The sequence below is a fragment of the Ostrea edulis genome, chromosome 2, assembly GCF_947568905.1.
Source record: "Ostrea edulis chromosome 2, xbOstEdul1.1, whole genome shotgun sequence".
NCBI classification, from domain to species: Eukaryota; Metazoa; Mollusca; class Bivalvia; order Ostreida; family Ostreidae; genus Ostrea; species Ostrea edulis.
In genome coordinates, this window is record NC_079165.1 from 43313472 (window position 1) to 43336934 (window position 23463).

The 23463-nt window shown below is 35.5% G+C and overlaps 1 protein-coding gene across 4 annotated transcripts in view; it reads right to left on the reverse strand.

Annotated features, from left to right (window-relative positions):
* Positions 1-969: 969 nt before the first annotated feature.
* The window catches only part of LOC125667026 (mucin-17-like), a 29225-nt gene continuing 6731 nt past the window's right edge, over positions 970-23463 (reverse strand). Inside the window, exons 2-10 of one of the 4 annotated variants that reach the window (XM_048900308.2) lie at positions 22420-22510; positions 21273-21414; positions 17986-18052; positions 16126-16209; positions 14464-14868; positions 9959-11037; positions 8351-8443; positions 7801-8266; positions 970-7661 (exon numbers count right to left, since the gene is read on the reverse strand). In XM_048900308.2, the coding sequence (XP_048756265.2) occupies positions 3082-7661; positions 7801-8266; positions 8351-8443; positions 9959-11037; positions 14464-14868; positions 16126-16209; positions 17986-18052; positions 21273-21414; positions 22420-22510 (7007 nt within the window). In that variant the 3' untranslated portion in view covers positions 970-3081. Of the gene's footprint in view, positions 7662-7800; positions 8267-8350; positions 8447-9958; positions 11038-14463; positions 14869-16125; positions 16210-17985; positions 18053-21272; positions 21415-22419; positions 22511-23463 lie in introns of all 4 variants that reach the window. The other 3 variants (XM_048900307.2, XM_056154102.1, XM_048900309.2) reach the window with 3 other exon arrangements.

A 23463-nucleotide genomic window follows, 5' to 3' on the forward strand; every position in this document is an offset into this window, starting at 1 on the left:
GGAGTCATAAAATACTTCTCTAGAGTCACTGGGTTAGAAATAGCATTTTGTGATAGCTTTCTTATGTGGTGTAGTATGTGAGAAAAATGTCGAAAATTTCATAAAGTATATTTCATCTTTGATCAAAGAGTCACAGAGTGGGGCCACTAATTACACAGTCAAGTAAGAAGTGCGTAAATTTTCCACACACGTAGTTATATATATTTAGTTACCGCGCATGTTCCCCCCACACGTAATATTTGACATGGAAAAACTCGTACTTCACCCCCAGTGTAAATAACCACTTTTACAGTAGATCTGACCAAAAATTAACGTCTGTCAACACTACAATATAACAAATTGTGGCATTTTTGCTAATCGGTGTCATAGAAAATAAAGTCCTAAAGAAAACCACCCTACACAAGCTTGTGATGGACATATTGTGTACTGTATCTGGTACTCAATAGCAGAAATCAAGTTTTAAACTTGCAGATATTAATACTAAAACATACATTATTTTCATTAATTATGAAAACTACAAAGTTCTTCTAACAGTCCTTGTAAGCTCAGAAATTCCAACTCCTTCTTTCACAAGTTTCAGTATGTTTTGAAACTTGCACACAAAAGTTTACCAAATTAAAACCATATGTATTGTATCTCAATAAACTCAGCCATGTTTGTTTTGAGTACAACTCTGAGCTCCAAAGCATATGCAAAAAATCTTGAGAATGTACTCCATTTAAGTACGAGAATGATTTTATAATAGTTTTATAACCTTCACTTTTGAGTATGAGTACGATTTAGAGCAAGGAGTTCAAGTATGAAAACGTGCTCAAGAATTTTAATAACCTCCAGGTCTGGTCTACATGAATTTCCCCAATGTCGCGAGCCACGGGTGAAACGTACACTCCTCTCCCCTTTCAGCGTGTGTTTCAGCCGTGGCTTGCAACAATGAAATTTCCCTTTAAAGTAATAACTCAAAACAAGATATTAAATATCATTTCAATTATGTATTTGATTCATGAATTGTACAAAAAATATGATATATTTAAAATGGTATGCCTTAAAATAGGCAGCAATGACCTATTTTATCACAAGTTACAATGAGAAACATACGCTGTACGTACACTATTTTATACTCTGTATATTCAATATATACAACCTTATAAAAGCATGAATATTAATACATCTAATACTAATAACAACATTTAGAAATTCATTAAAATATCGTTTCTTTTGATAATGATCTGATATGTTTTGCATTAAAGAACAACTCTATGCCCAACATATCAATTCCATATATTACAATTTGCAGTGTTGCAAACATCTCATCAATGCATATTAATTTTCCATTTTAAAAAAAGCCTTTCAATGCATGTATAAAACCTCGTAACACTTAGCACAAAACAAACAACCTTTCATACCATTTATATTTGTCAAAATATCCTGGTAACTACATTATCTTAAGTACACTGACGATAGTTGGCAGTGGACATCCTCCATAAACATGTTGAGGCCTACCTAATTTAACAAACAGGTATGTAACTTTTCACTGTCATACCAAGAAGTAAAACAAAAGGTGAAATATAATAGGCTACCTATTCTCAAGCTCAGCTTGAACAAAAAAATATATTAATCAAGATCATAAATCAAAGATCTAAATTCATTTGCCATTTATAATACAACCGCAAAACTCTCTAGACACCTGCTAGGGAAATTAGAACATGATTATCTTGCAAATTTAAATATTGGTCAAATTCTAAATAATCATTCAGTGATATAAGATGTACTAGGACTTTATTCATTTGTCATAATAAGTAAAATTTGAAAAAATTAATTTTAGATGCCATTGAAACAATATAAAATTTTATCTTTAACATATAGAGAAATCTGCAAGTCTACAGATTTGATCAGAAAATATTTTTTTGGTTTTGTTTTTACCTGCTTCTCAAAAACTTCATGATTTAAAAAGGAATGAAAAGGGGGTCCACACCTGTGAAGCACTGCAACACTTTCTCGCCCAGTATCAAATGTTTTGCACCATTCCTTTCAGAATTCAGGCTGATGAACATTATGTTTTAAAGCATTGGTTTATATACATCCAATACTTGTGCAGTGAAATCTAGCAGATACCATGGGGGAGGGGGGAGACAAACTCCAATTCTGAGCAAACACATGAAGTCAATTTAAAGATTAAATATTACACAGCGAGACCAGTTAAATTTCCAAAATTGAAATCTCTGTAACAGTGTTGATACTGAATAATTGTAATTAGGCTAAAGGTACTGTCAGATTTAGGGTGACAAGTTTTACACTCAGATAAGATATGGAAGACTTGAAGACAAATGTCCTTAATGAAATCTTCAATAAATTTGGGACTACTGGTATGAAACCATGAATTATAACAAGTAAGAACTTAAAGTACCAAATAATAAGTACTTGCATTATCTGTTCAAATGAGTAACCCATCTAAATTACATGTGTATGTATTGACACTATATTGAAAATTCTTCTAACAACAAAAAAAACATCCCCTCTCTTTTGGTATGCAATAGGCACATTAAAATTACATAGTTTTTAGAAGAAAAAAATAAATCCATAAAAAATTCTACCCATTTGGTAAGCAGTCGCACAGAAATTTTGAAAAATGATAAACCAAACAATTAAAGCATAGCTCATTATAAAACAGACCAAAAATTATAAGCCCCCGCATCTTCAATTACGGGGGAATAAAAAAATCCCTTCTGTCAAGGGAAGTAACAGAGTCTAAATCACAACAATGAGGTGCAAGACCAAGTAATTTAAATTCAAAAATTGAAGCTGGGCTGGATGAGTAATAATGTAACCTTACGAAAAATAAACTTCAAAACAACAAATTTCAAATCAATGCTAATATTCTAATACTGTGTCATTCAAAACTTTAGAAAAAACACTGCTCTTAACTATTCCATATAGAAAAAGTTGTAAAAAAGTATGGCACATTTTTTTTATAACCAGTATTAAGAACACTGAAGTTCATTACATACAGGTATTTTCTCAACAGTGTAGAGCAGAACCACAGGTGAAGGCAACAGGTTGAAACTACATAGAGCATGGTCTGGCTCATGTATCGTGCATGGAGAAATTCAGAGGAGGCATGCCAAATCCTGCTGGGTGCCCATGTCCTGGAAAGGGAGGAGCAACCGATGTATTCATACCCTGTGACATTCCTCTAGAGTCGAAGCTGTGGTGATTATGGCCCAAAATGCTATTGATGTTCATTGCATTGTGGATAACGGATGATGGATGAGCTCGATTGTGGTGGTGATGGTAGATGGATGATCCTTGTTGATGTGGATGATGTAGCGAGTTTGGATCCATGCCCTGAGGTGGAAGCATGGAATTTGGATGGGGAAATTTGATAGGTGAAATATTGAGAGCATCATTCTGTGAAGAATTGTTTACATCCGAGAAAATATTTGTAAATGTGAAGTTTGACATGTGTGGAGTTACTGTAACACTTCCAGAATGGGGAGTAATTTGAGGCGAATTGGACATGGCACTATGTACACTGTTCATTCCAAAATTATTGAATTGGAATCCTAGTCCATTCTGTGGGCGAGCTGGCGGGAACAGCTGATTGAAAGGACTACTGAGTTCTGTATTTTTTGACATAGAAGCACCTTGATGTGGTCCAGAGCCAAATAAACTGGCTGGGAAAGTTGGAGATCTAGCCTGGGGTGGTAGGGGGAACAGAGGTGTCATTCTGTTAGCCTCAAACATTGCAGGATGAGGGGGAATACCACTTTCCATTTCAACATAAGTCTGTTTTTTCTTTTGAGATTGTTTTGAAGAGGATGACCTTGAACTTGAGCTGGATGACTTTGACCTAGATTGTTGAGAAGGTTGCTGGGAGAGCTGTTGTTGTGGGGTAGGTCTGTGAGATCCCTGTGGCTGTACATGGGGTGGTGTTGGTCCTGACCGATGTGATGGTGGTCCATTCATAGCTCTGTTTGTCTGATTTCCTTGCATTGGTTGAGAAGGCTGTTTGTTACTTTTTGCTGTCTGAGAGGATGGGGTGTTGGCAGATTTGCGCCCATCCATTGCTTGATTGGGTGGAGTGTGGCTTAATGGCTGAGTACCAGATGAATCTCTTTGTGAAAACGGTGGCACATTGTTACTTTCATATCGATTTCCACCAAAACTCTGCTGCACTGGATTGTAACTCTGTGAGGGCGAGAACACTGGGTCAAAACCCCGAACACCCATGCTGCTTCGGTTATCGGTGCCCAACATGGGAGGGTGGTGCAAAGTAGTTTCCAGTGGATTACTTGTAGAATTTGAAAAGTTGGGGGGAGGAAAGAATGGCTGCATGGCACTACTATTCATGCTGTACCCTACTGAAGACCTATCTGACCTAGAATCACTGGTCGATTTTGAAGACATGCTTCCTTGCCCAATGTCATTCATTCGTTTATGTGGGTTTGATTTACTCATACCCATATTCAGTGGTCCCTCGTGAGTAGTTACCGTAATGTTTGGAAAACTAGGTGGCTCTTCTCTAGGCATTGTCTGCTCTCTTGGTCTTTGATCCTGGACTGAGCAATTTCTTGCCATACCATATGAATACTGCGATTCAGGCATAGTAGGCATATGCTGTGACATTCTAGCCTCATGTTCACGAGATGCCCTCCGCTGTGAAGGTTGTGAAGACGGCATTTGCGAGTTCGAAGGTGGTATATTGAGGTCAAAGTTTGATAAATTGTTCACTGGGGGTCTCTGAGACTGACTGGATGAAATATTGTTTGGAGCAGAGTTGGTATGCTGTGGAGATGCCGATGTCGTTGGTGGTGGCCTTTGATGATGAGATGGTGGTCGCTGTGGCGACTGATGTGGAGAGTAAAATGGAAAATTGTGGTTCCCTTGATGTGATGAATTCTGAGATTGTGAAGCAGATGACTGCATCATAGATGCAGATGATGTTGTATGGGTGGATGAAACAGAGGACAGTGTGAAAGTAAAAGGAGTTGATGAGGTTGTTGAATTTGCAACAGTTGATATAATTGGAGACATTGTTAAACTGTCCATAAAGGAATTTGTTGATGTGGTTGGAGTTGATAAATTGAGACCAATATTATTGAAATTAAATCCATCCGAACTATTTTCATTTTGACCTCGAGACATATTTGATGACAATGAAGGACTTAACACATTTGGAGCAGATTTGGATGATTTGTTGCTTTTCGCACTTTGTACAAAATTATCGGCAGAGTATATTGATTTAGGTCGAACAGCACTGCTGCTCTCTTCACTTGATTTCATCATAGAATCCGCACTATCCGGCATTCTTGAATTTTGTTGCAGTTGACTTGAATTTGCATCGATTCCTCTCGAACTGTCCAAATGCTTGGGCGGAGAATTAAACAAGGATTCAGCAGAATATGTAAGATTGGGATTAACTGATATGGAGGATGAAGCAGATGTTCTTGACATGATGTGTTCATTTGACATGTGCATCTGCTGCTGATATGTGACAGCTGGGGAGGTCATTGGAGACTTCATGGAAGCTGGTGACGCCGACTTTGGGGTTTGCAATTGTGGTGATTGTTGCACTTGTTTCTGCCTCAAGTTACTCTGGTTACCAGGAGATAACATATGAGGAGACAACCCCAGCAAATTGTTCACTGTTGATTCAATGTCATTTGTATCCACTGTTAGAGGATTTGTATCAACAGACATCTGTTCCATGTTTGATCTTGAAGTTACAGATCTTCTGCTTGTGTTCAAATGTCCTTCTGCTCTGTCTTGTCTGTTGGTATCCATACTTTGTGTTGTCACAGACATCTGTTGTTCCTTGTTCCCTTGAGATTCAAAAGATACAGGTGTGGAAATTTTGTTGTTAGTTTGTTCACTAGTAAAACTCAAAGAATGCTGCCTTGAATCAGATTTGCTCAAAAACTCATTGTCTTTCGATGAGTAATCAATATCCATCTTCTCCAAAGAATTGTCACTACTTTTCTTTGTCACATCACTTGATGAATTTTTATCACTCTCTGTCCTAGTTTCAGAAGTTAACCTGTCTAGACTATTAGAATTTAAGAGATCATTGTCTGATTTTTTGGAGCCAGACATTTCGGATGTTTTATCCTCCACTTTCTTGTTCTTTTTGTGCTTTCCACGTTTTTTGGGTGTCAATGGAAAATCATCAAAGAGGGGAGTGGTTGAGCTTGATTCTGTTGTTATCACGGGCATAGAAAAAAGTGGACTGGAAGAAGAGGTAGGAGTTTTATCACTGCTTGAAGAGGCTGTCTGATTCTTTGTATTGCTCCCTCCACTTATATTTCTAGTGGAATGAAGTGGAAAAAGCGGAGTGGAGAAGTCTGTGTCATCAAAGTCATACACTGACAAGGAAGATTTGCCAGCAGACACTGCCTGTTGTGAAGGTTCTGCTGCTTCTTTTGATTTCTCTTTGGAGAGGTTTCTTTTCCTCCTTTTATTAGCTGGTTCAGAATCTGCATTTTCACTTCTGTCTTTCTTTGACTTTGAAGATTTCTTAGTTACATTGCTTGTAGGACTTTCAAATGAATTCCCCATTTTTTCCACTTGATTCAACACATCTTCAATATCATTTTCACAAAAGGTGATTTCTTCAGGCATTGACATTAGTGATTCCTGCTCAACCACAGATTCTTTCAAGGAATTTTCTTGTTCAGTCTTTTTTGATTTCTTGCCTGATTTTTTAGAACTTTGTGTACTGGATTTTCCCTCTATACTAATAACTGATGTTGTATCCTTTAATCCAGCATCACTAAGTTCAGCAGTGTTACTTCCAGCCTTGGATTTCTTTGATTTTTTGGATTTTTTCACACGTTCAACTGATGTGCTTGACATGATATCAAACAAACTTTCACCCACTTGATCATTTGAATTGTTTCCTGTTTCTGTTGATTTTTCTTGTTCATTGGACTCAGCTGCCTTCAATATATTTGTTAAAATGTCATTTTCATCAGATGATTGTTCTTTAAGAGAGTCTGAAAAGTCCTTCTTGTTCCGGTTTCTCACAGTTTCAGTATTAGATTCTGTCATTTCAGAATCTAACACAGAAGAATTGTCAGTAGCACCTGTATCGGACACTTTCACTTTGTTTGCGTCTTTTTTAGGCGATTCACTTTCTTTTCCTTCATCATCTCCTTCACACACACTCGTATCAATCTGTAATGGATTGTCTTCATTTGCTGGATTATAAAAATTCACAGGAGAAATTTCAGAAAAAATTGATTCAGCAGCTTTTGCTAGAATATCCTGTTCCCCCATTTCACTACTGTCTGTTTTCCCTTGTGCTTCAAGTTGATTCTCAGAATTTGCTTTGTTGGCTTTGGACTTAGATTTTGATTTGGATGAAGATTTCTTAGCAGCTGGTGCACTTGGTGGGGGCAATACCTCCATGGACTCTTTGTCTGAATTCCAAACACTTGTTCCCACAGCTGGATTCACTTGTGTAGGTAAAGTCACAGTTGGACCAACAATGGGATTTATTACACTAGTCACTGTAGTTAGAGCACTGGAGGTATTTGCCATTTGTGGCTTGGGGCAGATGGCACGCTGAGCATTCTTCTTGTTCTTTTTGCTAGGAGTACTGTTGGCCACGGAAGTGGCTGGATTCATATTGGGTTGCTGAGGAGGTTGTTGGGTTTGTACAGTTCCTGCAAAATCAAAATGTAACAGTTATTTATCATTTTGGAATTTCAAATTTACATTTTAATCTAATATCAAATCTCTACACAATCTACAATTTCAAATTCACATCCATAATTATGGATAATGCTGTATTTGAAAACTGACCTAAAACCTGCATTGTTGTAGGGTCCACAAGAATGCTGGTAGGCTGACCATTACAGTTCATAGTCAGTAGTATTGGAGCTGTCGAACCTCCCAATTGTCCATGTAACACACTTTGTAACTGTGGATTCAGTATTTTCATTGAAGCACTGTTGGGGTCAGATGTCATCACCTGTGATGTCACAGCTGTAGAACTGTCCATACCAGTTTGAACAAGACTTCCTTGGGTCTGACTCAGTAACACATCCTCTGCAGATGTTGTAACATTCAGAGTGGTCTTTGGTTTTCGATGAGATGAGACTCCGGAGGTTGATGTCACCGTGCTCGTGATGACTGATGTTGTCACTAGACTTGTGGTCCCTGATGCTGTCGAACTGTTTGATGGCGACACTTGCGGAAGGATGGAATTTGTTGTCATTAGCAACCCTTGTTGCACTGTTCCTTGCCCTTGAATATTCTGCTGAGCAACCTTAAAAGATATCACCATTGTTACATTGATGTATAAAATTAAAACATCATGCTCTCTTGTTAACTCTATACAATTAATAAATACCTGTAATTGTCCAGTACTGGTGACCATCACTTGGGAACCATCAGATGACACAATGTTCTGTGGAACTGGTAAACGCTGAGGAATTCCTGCTCCCTGCTAGATGAAATTTAGTCAAAGTTAAATGATATTAATGAATATTATTGAAATACAGAATTTGCTGAGTATATTTTCTCATTGTATTACACATATAATTGCAAACATAGTTCATTTATCAGTTCAAACTAGAACTGCTCTAATGGGACTAACCCCCCCCCCCCCCCCCCCCCATCAGTGTTTCATTGAATTAATCAAGATATAGCATAGCCTTTTTTTGGTCTTAACTATAGAAAGTAGACGACGATTTTACTCAAAGTAGGGACGAGATACCGCCGGGTGCCAGCTATTGATGAGAACCCCATTTACTATGTATTCAGTTTTGGTTCTTTGATGTTCAGGAGTCCAGATGATTTTAAAAGAAATAACACATTTTTATCAAAGCATAACTTGATTACAACGGATTCCTGGGATCTTGCTGATTTACTTTGCTATATCTGTAATTTGCTACATCCATACAATAAATTATTTCTACAATTTATGATAAGTTCTAACAACTTTGGGCAAATCACAAACCATGATTTGTCATATGTTCAGGAAAATATACGTACATGTACTGTCTGCTCAAAAATTTGTGCCAAGTATGAACTCTGAAATATATCCATCAACTCATCACAGGTATGACCCTGAGAAATAATTCTGAATTCCTTCAACGTTAGTTTTGGGTCATGCCACATTGTAAACCTTTGTGTTAGGTATGGGCTTCTTAATGCCATTTCACAATAGAGATGTGGCCTGCATAAATATTTTTAACTTTTTTCACTAGTGACTGTGACTTTGACTAGTGACCTAGCTTTAGAATCAGTACACAATGTCTGACCATTAACAACCTTTGTGTCAAATATGAGCTACACAAAGTTGTAGCCTAGAGTCAAAGTAGAATGGATAGATTGAAGATGGACAACTTGACAGTGATTTCTTTCTACAAGGATTCATAAACTGTGCAGGTGCTGTTACAATGCACTTCAAATTCTGTTCAGGAGTAAGGACGATCCTTTTATTATGTTTGGATGGGGTTTTTTTTTTACAGTATGATCTGAATAGACCACCCAGGGACTTGTCATTAGGAATTTCAGTTTTGGTAGAGGTCTCCAACTCATTAAGCACTTGTCCTGGCAATTAAAGAGAACTGTTGGTTTTTTTTTTACTATATCATTTCATTAAAAACAAAGCTCTGAGACATGAACTACTGACACAGAGCCCATGTTAATGCTGATGATGCAAAAAACAGATAGCAATACTGTATAGCAGTTTAAAATTGCGGTCAGAAAAAATTGTGATTTTTTTCATTTACGTCAGTTTAATTCAGGGAAAAACAAATCTAAATATCCTGAACCTGATTTCGTATCAATATTAAAGATTAATTCACTGAATGTTAAATTCGCGGAAATTTTGCTTTAGCGAATATATAGCGAAAATTAACTCTGCAAGTTAATTTCCTGCTATACAGTAAGTCCCTTAAGTATACTGAGATGATCTAAATACCATACATATGCATAACGTGATTATGTTTACCTGAATTGCATTTGGCTGACCCCCTGGGGTTATCAACTGATTTGCTGGAGCCTGGCCTGGTGCAAACAGGTTTGGGTTAGACACAACTGGTATAATTTGGCCATTTGGTAAAAGCAAAGCCTGTGGAAGTTGATTTTGAGGATTTGAAAAACTTGGAACAGAATTAACAGTCAGAAGATTTCCTGTCTGACTTGCAGGCAGAATAAGACCCTGTGGGTTCTGAGAGTTGTTCATGCCTTGAATGGAGCCCTGCATTGGTTGCATGATATGCTGATTCAAGGCCAGCTGATTGTTCACTGGCTGTTGGACTATATTGTTAGTTCCCATTGTCACATTTGTCTGTCCTTGTTGAAAAGGTTGTTGAATACCCTGCAATGCCAGATTCATCTGCTGTTGAGCTAAAGTGTTAGCTAGAATTGCCTGCTGGTCGTCTTTTTGTCCTGACATATTTTGAATTAACAGATTCCCACTTTTATCCATCCCTACAATCTGCTTCCCTCCATTTGGAAGTCCAAGTGATGAGGGATCAATCCCCACTGGGATGTTTGCAATACACGGTACACCCTGTTCATTAATAAACATTATCTGCTGCATGGCATTAGATGTCCCAGGATTCACAATCTGATTCCCCGGCATAACATTGGCAGTCATATGTTGTTGTCCATTTACAAATGGCATGTTCATCATACCATTACTCCCATTCAAGTTCTGCTGTCCTGTAGCCATTATAGGTGCCATGGAGTTGACCGATTGAGTGGTTGTTGTAGTAGCACCTGTCTGTATCATTGAAGCATTGGATTGCACTTGACTGGCTGGAATCTGAGAAACGTTTGTCACATTCTGAGTATTGGAGGCTACTGATGCTAGTGTGTGGAGAGCTGAACTGACATTGTTCTGGTCACTGACACTGGACCTCTGTAGTGAGGTGGATGTGGACATGGAGTCCTCAGGCTGGGTGGGGTTACTGTTACTACTTGGAGTGATTCCTGCATCCTGCATAGCCAACTGTAGCAGACCAGCCCCAGCCTCAGCAGCATTTTTATCTGACTGTTGTACAGTCACAGTCTGACCTGGTACACCTAAAAATAGAGCAAGATAAGTGAATAGACAGAAGCAAATGAACATACTCAATCCAGTTCTAACTAGTTTCTGGTGGTCATAATGGAATCCTCTTTAAAATTCTACAGAATATCAAAAGAAAAGGCAGTTTATTGAATACTGACATAGAGAGGGACATAGCTGGGTATTGACATTTTACAGAGGATTACTGGGCACATAATATGTACTGACATTCACAGGGAAGAACAGCCTGCCCTCCATTGAATGACAAAATAGTATCACTCACAAGCAATCCTTCACTCCTCCCCAAAATATGACAAATTGCCAATCATAGGGAATTCCAGTTGACTTCCTTTTATGTGAATTTCAGTGCATGCATACCGAAATGATCCTAGAGTTCTAACGCACTGGGCGCTGACACTTGTAAGGAAGAGCACCATAGTGATTGACAATGTGCCATTTGTCAGTTCATGTCTCTCATAAAGAACTAAATGTGACAACATTAGCTCTTTCTGCCCCAAAAAGCAACATTTAGATACATTATAATTGATTAAAACTTAGAAACACACTATTTTAAAACAATAAAAAATCATTTTCATCATGATGTCATTATTTCCTTATGACTACATCATTTTTTACACATGTGCTCCAACAACATTCATTGATAGGTCACAAGGTCATAGAATATGGTATGATATGAAAACCTTGCCCTACAATTCATACAGAATATGAAAACTCCATTTTAAATAGTTCAGGAGATACATAGAATAGGCAAGATTATGCCAAACTTCAGGGTCAAGATCACAGGGTCAAACACCAAAGTATATCAAGGTTATAAAGAATCTATATACAAAATATAAAAGCTTTACCTTAAATAGTTTAGGAGATATTGATTAGGTCAGGTTTTTAAAGTAGGTCAAGGTCTTAAGATCAAATACTATTGTATCAGAAGGTCTTGTCATAAAAAATCTATGTACAAAATATGAAAGCCCCACCATGAAGATATTTAACAGGTTACATTTTCTTAATAGGTTAAATTTGTAAGTCATAAGGTCAAAGGTAATGGTATGAAATAAAATGTCTTTACCATAAGAAATACGAAATATGAAAGATCTGCCTTGAATAGGTCAGAGATTTAAAAAGTAGGTCCTACTCTAAGGTCAAGGTCACAAGGTCAAACTCACAAAATAAATAAGGTCTTGCCATTAAGAACCTATATAAAAATATGAAAGACCTACCTTAAATAGTTCAGGATAAAATGAATAGGTCAGATTTTTTTTTCTCAAGTAGGTCAAACCCAAAGGTCAAAAGATCAAACACCATTGTGCACAAAGTCTTGTGATAAAGAATATATACACAAAATATGAAACCCCCACCTAAAATAGTTCCAGATAAATAGGTTATGTTTTCTTAAAAGTAAGTAAAACTCCAAGTTCAAGGTCACAAGGTCAAAGATCACAATATAATAAAAGATCTTGCCATACCAAATATACATGCAAGATATTAAAGATCTGTCTGAAACAGTTCAGGACAAATTGCATAGGCAAGACTTTCATCAAAAGTAGGTCAAACTTTCAGGTCAAGGTCACAAGATCACACACCATTGTATCGCACGAAAAGGTCTTGCCATGAAGAATGTATATACAAAATTTGAAAACCCTAGCTAAAATAATTCAAGAGATATTTCTAAAGATTTTTCCTATATATCAGCATATAACACTTTGATCCCCTATCATGGCCCAAACCTAGCCCTGGAAGACCATGAATTGCACAGACTTGGATCTATTCTATGTCAAGAAGCTTTCATGTAAATTTGAACTTTTCTGGCCCAGTGGTTTTTTGAGAAGAATTTTAAAGATTTCCCCTATATACTCACATGTAAAATTTTTATCCCCTATTTTGGTCCCATCCTATCCTCGGGGGCCATGATTTTAACAAACTTGAATCTGCATTATATCGTGAAGTTTTCATGTAAATTTCAACTTTTCTAGTCCAGTGGTTCTTGAGAGTATTTTTAAAAGATTTTCTCTAAATAACTTTGATCCCATATTGTTGCCCCATCCTACCCCTGGGGGTCATGTTATGAACAAACTTGAATCTGCACTGTATCAAGAAGCTTTCATGTAAATTTCAACCCTCTTGGTCCAGTGGTTCTTGAGAAGGTTTTTAAATGACTTCCACCCTATTTTTTGCAATTACCTCCCCTTTGAGAAGGGTGTTGCTCTTCATTTGAACAAACTTGAATCCCCTTCACCCAAAGATGCTTTTTGCCAAGTTTGGTTGAAATTGGCCCAGTGGTTCTGGAGAAAAGGTCAAAAATGTAAAAAGTTTACAGACAGATGAACGATGGACAACAGGTGATCAGAAAAGCTCGCTTGAGCTTTCAGCTCAGATGATTCCTGGTACAGTATTGATTTTTCCATTAAATATGTTGATGGCACTCTCATACCACACCTCCTCATTCAATTAACAACAACTAAATGTCATCTGTACTATTTCTGTTCCTATCAATCATCAAAACAATTTTATCATTAACTTCAAAATATGATCCTTTTCAATTCTGTTCATTACAAACAACCCTTATCAAAACAATTTTAACTGCACTTGTTTTATGAAGAAATGGTCACTCCCAAAAAATTCATGACAATGTATATGCATTATCAAATTTAATGAATGACTTTACTTCACTAGATTAGCAAAGCAATGCATGTTACTGAAACAAATAAGACTACAAGGTAACTGAAGATCCACACAAGGTTAACATGAAATAAAGAAATTATTTCAAATAGTCCTCTCCACCTGGTTACAATTCAAAACCTTTCCAAACGTATTAAGTTTTAGAAAATTCCGTGTTTTCTTTGAAAGAATTCACATTTTAAAACATGTTATTAAAACACAATACTAGTACATGTATTAGGAAGATGGTTTGTATATTGTATAATCATTCTTGGTATGAAAACAATGAAAAGTAAACTTGAAAATCAATGCAATTAATTTTTGGGTTTTTTTGGTTGATGAAAGAATATTGCAAAATTTTGCAAAAAAATGACTCCAGACAAAAAAAGTACTGAGGTAAGATTTAGTGAACTTGTATAAAAAGAAAAAGAAACCAACTTCCTGGTTCAAGAAAGAGAAGAGTTGGAAAGATGGTGCACTCAGTGTGATGAAAAATGCACAGACAGGGTTAGATCAAAACATGAAAATGAGGCAATCACATATGCAAGGCTGTCAAGATTTTTTAAATCAAATACAGATAATTTTTACCCCCATCCCCGTTTAACAAAGTTTTTTTAAATCTCAAAAATATTTCCCTTCTTTTTTCTATATCTAAAATATACATTATTTTCAAACAAATTTTTCTACCACCCTCCCTATTTTGAAAAAAAAACATAATGCCACAATCTTTCCATGGAAGAAGAAACTACGAAACCAGATTTTTCTCTGACCTTGTGTTAGTTGTGTCTGAGCCTGCATGCATGGATTACCTCCCATTGGCATCTGACTGCCACCAGCAGGGGGCACACCAAACATCATGGAATTCATAAACATCTGTTGGTTAATCAGTTGCTGCCCAGCACCACCTATCATCATGTTAGGAAAGTTTGTCATGGGATTACCCACAATACCCTGTGCAAGCATATCTTGCATACCCGCTGCACCAGTTGCTAAGGCTGCATTCTGCTGTTGCTGCTGATTCTCTTGTTGTGCTGCAGCTGCTTGCTGCTTTTTTAGTTCTAGTTGTAGATTAATAGTGTTTCTCTTCTTTGTTTTCTTCTTCTCCTGTTCCACTGTTGCTTCAGAAACTGGAACTGGTGTCCCTTGGGGAGGCACCTCGTGGGTGGCGGCATATCCTAAAAAAGACCACTCAGAATAATAATCCATTTCTTCTTGTATGACATAAAATGAGAGCATGTAAAATACCAGCTCAATAAGCAAATCACATGATCCAGTCTATTTGAATAACATACTGCAATGCTGACCCCCCCAGTCATCTTACATATTTTATATCAAATATGTAGAGTGCATATTTCCAGAGACTACACATACAGCTGATAACTAGATTTTAATTTCTTGTTCTCAAGAAGATTTTCCTTCAACAAAACTGTAAACATTCATGAAAATGATCTGAGAAATAACTGGGTCAATGGCAAGGAAGGTCCATACTTCACACAAGCAGATGGTGTTAATAGGAACATCCCATACTAACTCTCTGCTAATATGAGAAATAAAACTGCTATCATACAGGGCTTGAAATTAACATATGCCCGTCAGTCAGGCAGACTGACTGACAATTGTTTTAGTCAGTCCAATGAGACTGGATAATTTTCTAAACCATCATTTAAAAAAAATACACATGGAATCTTAAACACGCATTTGGCATGCCTCTGTAGATATCAAACCCGATTAGTAAATATAAATCTTACATAAGTGTTACAATATTGTCTAAGGGATATTAAGTTGAATTCCATTATTTCATTTTATTAACATTGACAGAATATGTTTAATCATTTCTGGAACACTCTGGTGGACTGGTATTTTATCTACGGACTGGTTGAAATTATACCCCATCAGTCAGGCTGGACTGGTGACATAAAAAGTTAGTATCAAGCCCTGTTATAAGGTACGTGTAACTGCTATATACTATTGCAAAACTAACACAAAAAACCAAATATAGTGTTTCAATGGCTACATAACAATTTTCTGCAATAACAGTAATTGTTTCTTCACAAATACATACATACTGAAGTTAATTGGGGTAAAAATGAACCACAATTCTCTGATTTTCTGCTTTATAGAAACATTAATGTTTAGTTTTATCAAGCATTACCTACAACATTCCTAGTAAACAAATATTGCTACTGAAATCATGCACACATAAACAATTAAATATACAGATGGATGTGTTTTTATAAAGTTCAATTCAATTGAATGGATAGTGGTCTAAAAAAAAACACCTCCCCCCATATTTTTGGGCTAGAATAACAGCTAATGATTCATCCAGATAGCAGGAGTGTTAAACAAATGTGTCTTGCTACAGCAATACCATTTTTACTACTGTCTGTAAATCCCAAGGAATCTTCTCTTCTCCTGCCTCTTTCTAAACTTACCTGCCATTTTCAATATTTCCTGTAACCTGTCTCGTTCAGCCCTCATGTTTTCAAGCTCTATGCGAACTTTTTCCAGCTCTTCATCTAATGAATGAAATGTAGCTTATGAATTGCAGTTCAAGGTCTAACATAAAATATAATATGAATGGAGACGATAAGTTTGAAAAATTCAATGGTAGTGAGCAATTTTATAGCTGAAGTGTCAATACTAAAAGGCTCATCTGTATCAATTTTAAATTAGTCAAAGACTTTAATGGTCTAAATATTACACAATCAAACATAAAAAAAAAAAAATAATTTTCATAAATTAAGGTGTGATAACAGCCATTTCTGACCCTTAAATTCAAGAATCAGTAATTTCCATAATGAAATAGTCAGAAATAAAAGTTTTCTTTCTTCAACTGATCTCTACATAATATGCCACAAATTTGGTGATATTTTACACTCTCTTTAAAGATCATTAAAAAAGGAATTTCATTTTTGAAAATACATTGTACATGTGGGTATGAATTGTGAAGCTGCCCACCGGCATACATCATGAAGCATGTTAGTGGTTCATGGAAAGTATGTCAGCAAGAATCGTTGCAGTTCACACCCTTATAAGTATATTTTCATTTCTGTAAATTTAATGGACATACTATATTTATCAAAATATTCATACAAGCACTGTTCACAACTGGTTCACACTCATGAGGAAATCACTAACATTACAACTGGTAACAATATCAAAAGCAATAACATTGAATTCATACAAGCACTGTTCACAACTGGTTCACACTCATGAGGAAATCACTAACATTACAACTGGTAAAAATAACATTGGAAATGTAAATTTATGAAATATCAACAATAACAACAGTTCTTAAAATAGAAATCATGGACTGCAAGTGTTGAACCAAAAAGTCCAGAAAACATTTTGACCTACTTTTAGCCCTAAAGTAGGTCATGATGCACCAATCAAGTTGAAGTGTGAACTGATTATGTATTTCTCTGAGAAGGAGTTAGTGGCAAAATTTCAGGGAAATACCTGTATTCCTAATAAAAAAAAACTCATTTGGAAAATTGTTTGACCTACTTTTACCCCTAAAGTAGGTCATGGTGTACCAATCCTGACAACTGAAATGCAAACTAACCTTATATTCCTATGAGAAGAAGCTTGTGACTAAATTTCAGGGCAATATCTGTATTTGTAACAAAAACAGGGTTTTTCAACTATTAAATGATACTATGACTTTGAAATTGAAAAACAATAGACATCTTCTGCTTGGTATAAGGCGTATGTATACCAAGTTTGATGGTTCTAGCCCCAATAGTTTGGTATGTATCCTGCCTACAAGGTTTTCCTACTAAGTGATACTATTACCTTGAACTTTTACCTAGAAGAACAAAAGGAGTCCTCCACTTAATATGAGGAGTATAAGTACCAAGTTTGATGGTCCTAGCCTCAATAGCTTGGTCTGTTTTCTAGCTACAAGGTTTTCTTATTAACTGATATTATGACCTTGACCTTTGACCTTGAAAAACAATAGACATCTTCCTCTCATCATGGTGATCTAATGTACCAAGTTACAAGATCCTAGCCCCAATAATTAAGTCTGTATTCTGCCTATGAAGTTTTTTTTTGTAATTGACCTTTGACCCTTCCTCTCACCATGGTACCATGTTGTAAGATTTCACTTTGCATTTTGCCTACAAGGTCCGGACAGATGGACGGACGGACGTACGCACAGACAGAAAACGCTACACCATGATATGTCTCATCTTTGATGGGCATATAAAAAACATACATGAATACTAAATGCCCAAAGATTGTAATTTACTTGTATCTTAAGTTAAAAATTGCTTTGAATTTTTTTTTACCATGTTCTGTTTTTCCTTTCAACTCTTTTATATAATTGCAGGCTTTTTCCACTATTTCCAGAGTGCTCTAGAAATAAAAAGAATCGATGAACAAGACTAGTTTGAGATACAAATGTTTGAGAAAAATGGGAAATTGTAGATAGTAACTTTGAAAAATAAAGCTCATAAGAAAAGTACAAATATCGTGTGAGTGGGTGTGAGAAGACGGAAAGGTCTTGTCACAAGGAATATTTACGTGAAATATCAAAGCTCTATCACTTACTGTTCAAAAGTTATAAGCAAGGTTAAAATTTTCAAAAAGTAGGTCGAACTCCATGGTCACTGGGTAAAAAATGTTGGTACCCATGGAAAGGTCTTGTCATAAGGAATACTCATGTGAAATATCAAAGCTCTATCACTTACTGTTCAAAAGTTATTAGCAAGGTTAAAGTTTTCAAAAAGTAGGTCAAACTCCAAGGTCAAGGTCACAGGGTAAAAAATGTTGGTACCCACGGAAAGGTCTTGTCACAAGGAATACTCATATGAAATATCAAAGCTCTATCACTTACTGTTCAAAAGTTATTAGCAAGGTTAAAATTTCAGACAGAATTACAGAATTAAAGAATGACAGACAGGACAAAAACAATATGCCCCCCGATCTTCGATCTCGGGGGCATAAAAATGTAAAGCATCAGTTTGATAGAGTGATACAAAAGAAGCCATGAGATGATGAGTAAACAGAGTCAACAAACATGGTTTCAGTTTTGTTTTTATTTGCCAGTGGACTTAGTGATTTAATGTTATGGACTAGTGAATTTAAAAAGCTGAGTAGTCCTTGGGCAAGTGAATGTTTTGGGAAAATTTAAATCCCTGTATTATACTTTTATTTCTGTAGGAATTCCCAGATAGACATACTATTTCAAGATTCATACACACACTGCTCACAACTGAAGACATTCATAAGGAAATGGCTATCATTGCGATTTGTAGTGATATCAAAGGCAAAACACTGGAAACGTGAATATATGAAAATTAATATAAAAAATATTGCCTTATAGAAATTAAAAATACACATGGAATTCCACATCAATTTCTATAGTACCCGCCCACTAATATCATGACATATTGCTGATATGCATGCAAGAAATTTACATGCTTATGTAGTATATGGGGAAACTGACACCTTGGAGCTTGAAAAGGTTATCACTGAGAATACAGTTGGAAATATATTGTAATAGATTGCTCTAGAAAAAAATAACATGTAATTGGTGAAATGCTAATTTAACCAAAATGACAAAATATTTAACAAATTTTGTGTACATTTATCTAGGACATATCTAAGGGATCTGTTTATCATATCTTGGACAAAATGCCACTATTAAAAATTTGGAAATATTTAAAATAAAGCATTTAAATATCTAAAATAAAGATAGTACAGTACTTGCTTTCATACTTTATAATGCTGCCATATTCAATGTAAAATGCCTAAAATTACAAGCATATATCCACATCTTGACTGAGATTTTCAATTCAATTGTAAGGATTGATAATCATGTATATATCAAAGAAATGTATTACTTCCTTATACAGGGTTTGACACTAAGGCTCCTAATTGATAGATATAGTTGAGTAAAATGTCTTGTTTACTAGTCCAATACGCAAGTTCTGAGTTACACAACAATTATTTCCCTTTGTCGAACTCTTTCGCATTTTATGACGTATGGTGGGTACACAATGTATACATATTATATCGTAGACTGGCATTGTACATAACGATTACGTACAATTAATGTAATAAAAGCGTAACTTTTGTATATATCAACCACTGGTATGCATATTCTGGCCATATCAAGCACAATCTGTTTGAATAAGATCATCAAATTGGCTATTAAATCATTATTCGTTTCCTCTACTACATGAGTGACGCTTTTATCAAAGAAAGATGGCAATTAACAGTATTTGTTTGAGCCATTTTGTTATCCAATACTCATAAACTCACTAAAGTTGCCTTTCCCCTGAGATAGGATGGTCTCAGAAACTCTGGATATCATCTTTTAAGAAATAATACGATAGTAATTAGCAAATATACCCACTGTCATCATATTTTACGTCATAATTTACGGAAGAGTTCGACAAAGGGAAATAACTCTTGGGGAACTCGGAACATCTGTATTGGTCGTGTTGAAAAAATAAACAAGAATCTTTATCTTAAACCACAAGATATCTTATTCTTGGCCAAAAAAAAAAAAAAACACTGTAAAAACTTTGAGAACAATTTTAAACTGTGAGATGACATTTATCTCTATTCTTAGTTGTAATAATAATTGTAATGTTTTATGACATCTACTCGTTTTTAATTAAAAATGTGAATGTGTGTAAAGTTTTGTTTCCGATAAATAGATATAAATTGAATTCATGTTAATTTAAAAAACAGTTTATTTGAATTAAATGTAAAAAGGGTTTTATTAAAATGATTACATCGTAAACAGCCATTTTTCGGTGTTGACACGTATGCGGGAATGAGTCTATTAAAAAATGACTCACATTTCCCTCACAGAAAGATGCCCCACGAAAATAAATGGAAAGGTAGGGAAGAAACAAAGCAGACATAGAAATTTAAAAAACAATCGAGTTTGTTTTATTCTAAATAAACAGAAGAATTTCCATGCCGGGTAGAATTTAAAGAAACAGAAAATGTTTTGTTTTCAAATAAAAGCATCAATGATGAGACTAGAGATTTTTATGAGACAATTAAATATGTTTTAGTTCAAACTTAATGTTTGCCATTTGAGTTAAGTATCTAAATATGGAGAAAGTATTAGCTTTTTTTCTGGAAAGTGGGTCAGGGCTAGTGGATGTTAGGCCAGGTCTAGTAAAAATCATTTGAAGTTGCCCGAATGGTCTAGTGCGCAAAAAAGTAAATGTCAAACCCTATCATAAAAGCATAAATCAAGAATAAATGATGGTAAAAATCACAATTAAACAAAGTTAAATAAGAACTGATTAAGATGATGCTGTTCTGATTGACTTGATCGAAAAGATGACAGAGTAACCATTTACTTCATTTTATATCTAATAAAAAGCGTGAGAGAAAAAGATTCATTGAAATAAAGTGTATATAATTTCAAGTATAATTTAAGGTTTCCTAAGGATTAGGTATATAATATACAGATTCTTTTTTTCTTTTTTTTTCTTTGACTGCATGTAACAAGCAAAATGCAGTTAATTTTCAGAAGTGTTGATCTTCAGTGAACTCAACATTTCCCCACTACACAGACACCCTAAGCTGTACAGTAATTATTTCATACCCTTCCATGTCTCTCCTTCTCCGATTTGGTGGTGACCAGTGGGGGAAGTTGCTCTCCAATCTGTTGGATCCAGAAGCGTATCTGCTCCTTCCGTTTCTTCTCTGTGGAGTTGTGGACAGTCTTCTTTCTCTCTACCACACTGCTGAAGAGTGGCAATATACAACATATTCATTAAATCATCAATTTTAATTTTGTTCTTGTTCAAACTAAAGCAAAACACACTTATAGTGAAGTGCTGGGGACAAACAATTTCGATTCATTACCAATGTAATTTGTTATAATTTAATTCTCATTGTATTCTAGTCTATGATTGGTCAAATTCAAATTGAGGAATGCAGGTTATTTTTGTATAACCTGGTTTGGTAGGGGGGAGGGGGGGGGGGATTGCTTCATTGCTTGATCCACCTTTCAACAAAGCAAACAAAAAATGATACCATTTTAGACCTATATCAGATAATGTCAGTAACATTGACATGTGGATCGCTTGCTTATACATACTTTCTTGTGTCGGATTTACTATTAGCGACAACATTGCATGTAAGGGTAAGTTTTAATGTAGTAGAAATTTTCATAGAGTTAATCAGAAGCCGCAAATTATTGCATTTTCTGATATTTGAAATATTTATTTAGGTAGGCCTAAACAATGCAATTTCCCGTGCTTTCTCAATCTCTCAGAGTTGAGCGACTTCAAAGTCGATCTTTAAGGGCAGCAAAATACACACTGCATACATAGCCTACACATATTTTCTGTCATGATTAAGTTCAAACTAGACGATTCGTTGTGGTTGAAGTGAATCATTGTGCGGCTCAGTTGACTTGTATTTTTCAGAATCTATGTGCATTTTGATAAACGTAGGTTAGTACCTTTGTCTTTTGCATTAAATTATAAGGAACGATTTTAATTCTGGGGCATATTATACGAGTATAATCTGGTTTGGGTCAGTTTACGCTTTTTTATAATCCGCCTTGCAGATTAAAAAGCGTAAACTGACCCAAACCAAGTTATACTCGTGTAATTTGCCCCAGAATTAAAGTCATTCCTTAAATATCCAATAAATTCATAATACTTCAATGTTATTTCATTTTTCTTTTCAACAAAGTCTGGCAACATCTGCTCGATTTTGTTGTAGTAACTCTTTATCCATACCTTTCCTCCTCAGTGGAGATGAACAATGGAGCAGGGCCATCATCTATATCGCCATTCATTGTCTGTCTCCCTTCATGACTGCTTCCAAGTCCTGTAATATATAAGGATCAGGAATAAACAACATAGTGAATGTTTGTTACCATGGCAAACAGACCTGAACTAATAACAGGCATTTTGGGAGACTAGATTTCACGAAATATATTCAATTCCTATATTTCTTTTAAAGAAATAAAATGCAAATGCTTTTAACTTTATACATGTAGCATGTATAAGTACTCCAAAATGATCAAAGTAATTTTATAGACTCAAAAGTATTGCCATGGGTATTAAAAGCTGGTAGATGTCTAAAAATAGCCAATTTGTGTTTTTTATAACACTGAAGAAAATACAAAACAAAAACAAGAAAACCCATTTTTCACCATTTCTTTGGGATTTCTCATTAATATGGCAACCATTCTTAGAAAATATAAATATCATACAATTTATTCTCACTTTACAAATGTTTACAACTGGATGAATATAACACTGAAGTATTATTCAGGCTTCTTTTCATATTTTAGATATATCAACTGCAGAAAGCTATACAAGTTAAAACATCAATACAATTAATAATTTCACCCCCCCCCCCTTTTCTAAAAACAAAAATAGGGGGCAAGGGGCATTTACAACTGCCTGATGACCAACTGGTGTCCACTTAATTTCATGAAAATTCTTTGCTTGAGAGGTATCAAACTTGTTACACAGTTTGCCAAAATAGAGGGGATACTAAATCATAAGGTCAAAGGTCAAACTAATAAAGACAACAAAATATTGTTTACTTAAATTTCCAAGACCCTTTGCAGTCCTCTGTTCAATGTTGAAATAATACTTTCTTCATCTTGCACTGACCAAATAATTTTAAAACAAACACTCTACGTAACTCGGTACTACAACTGCTAGTGTTTTCCACCCATTAAATGTTTACCCCATTACATCATTAAAAAAATGTTTCCCCCATTACTTTTCAAATATCTGTCTACTGGTAAACAAAGTTCTAACAATGTG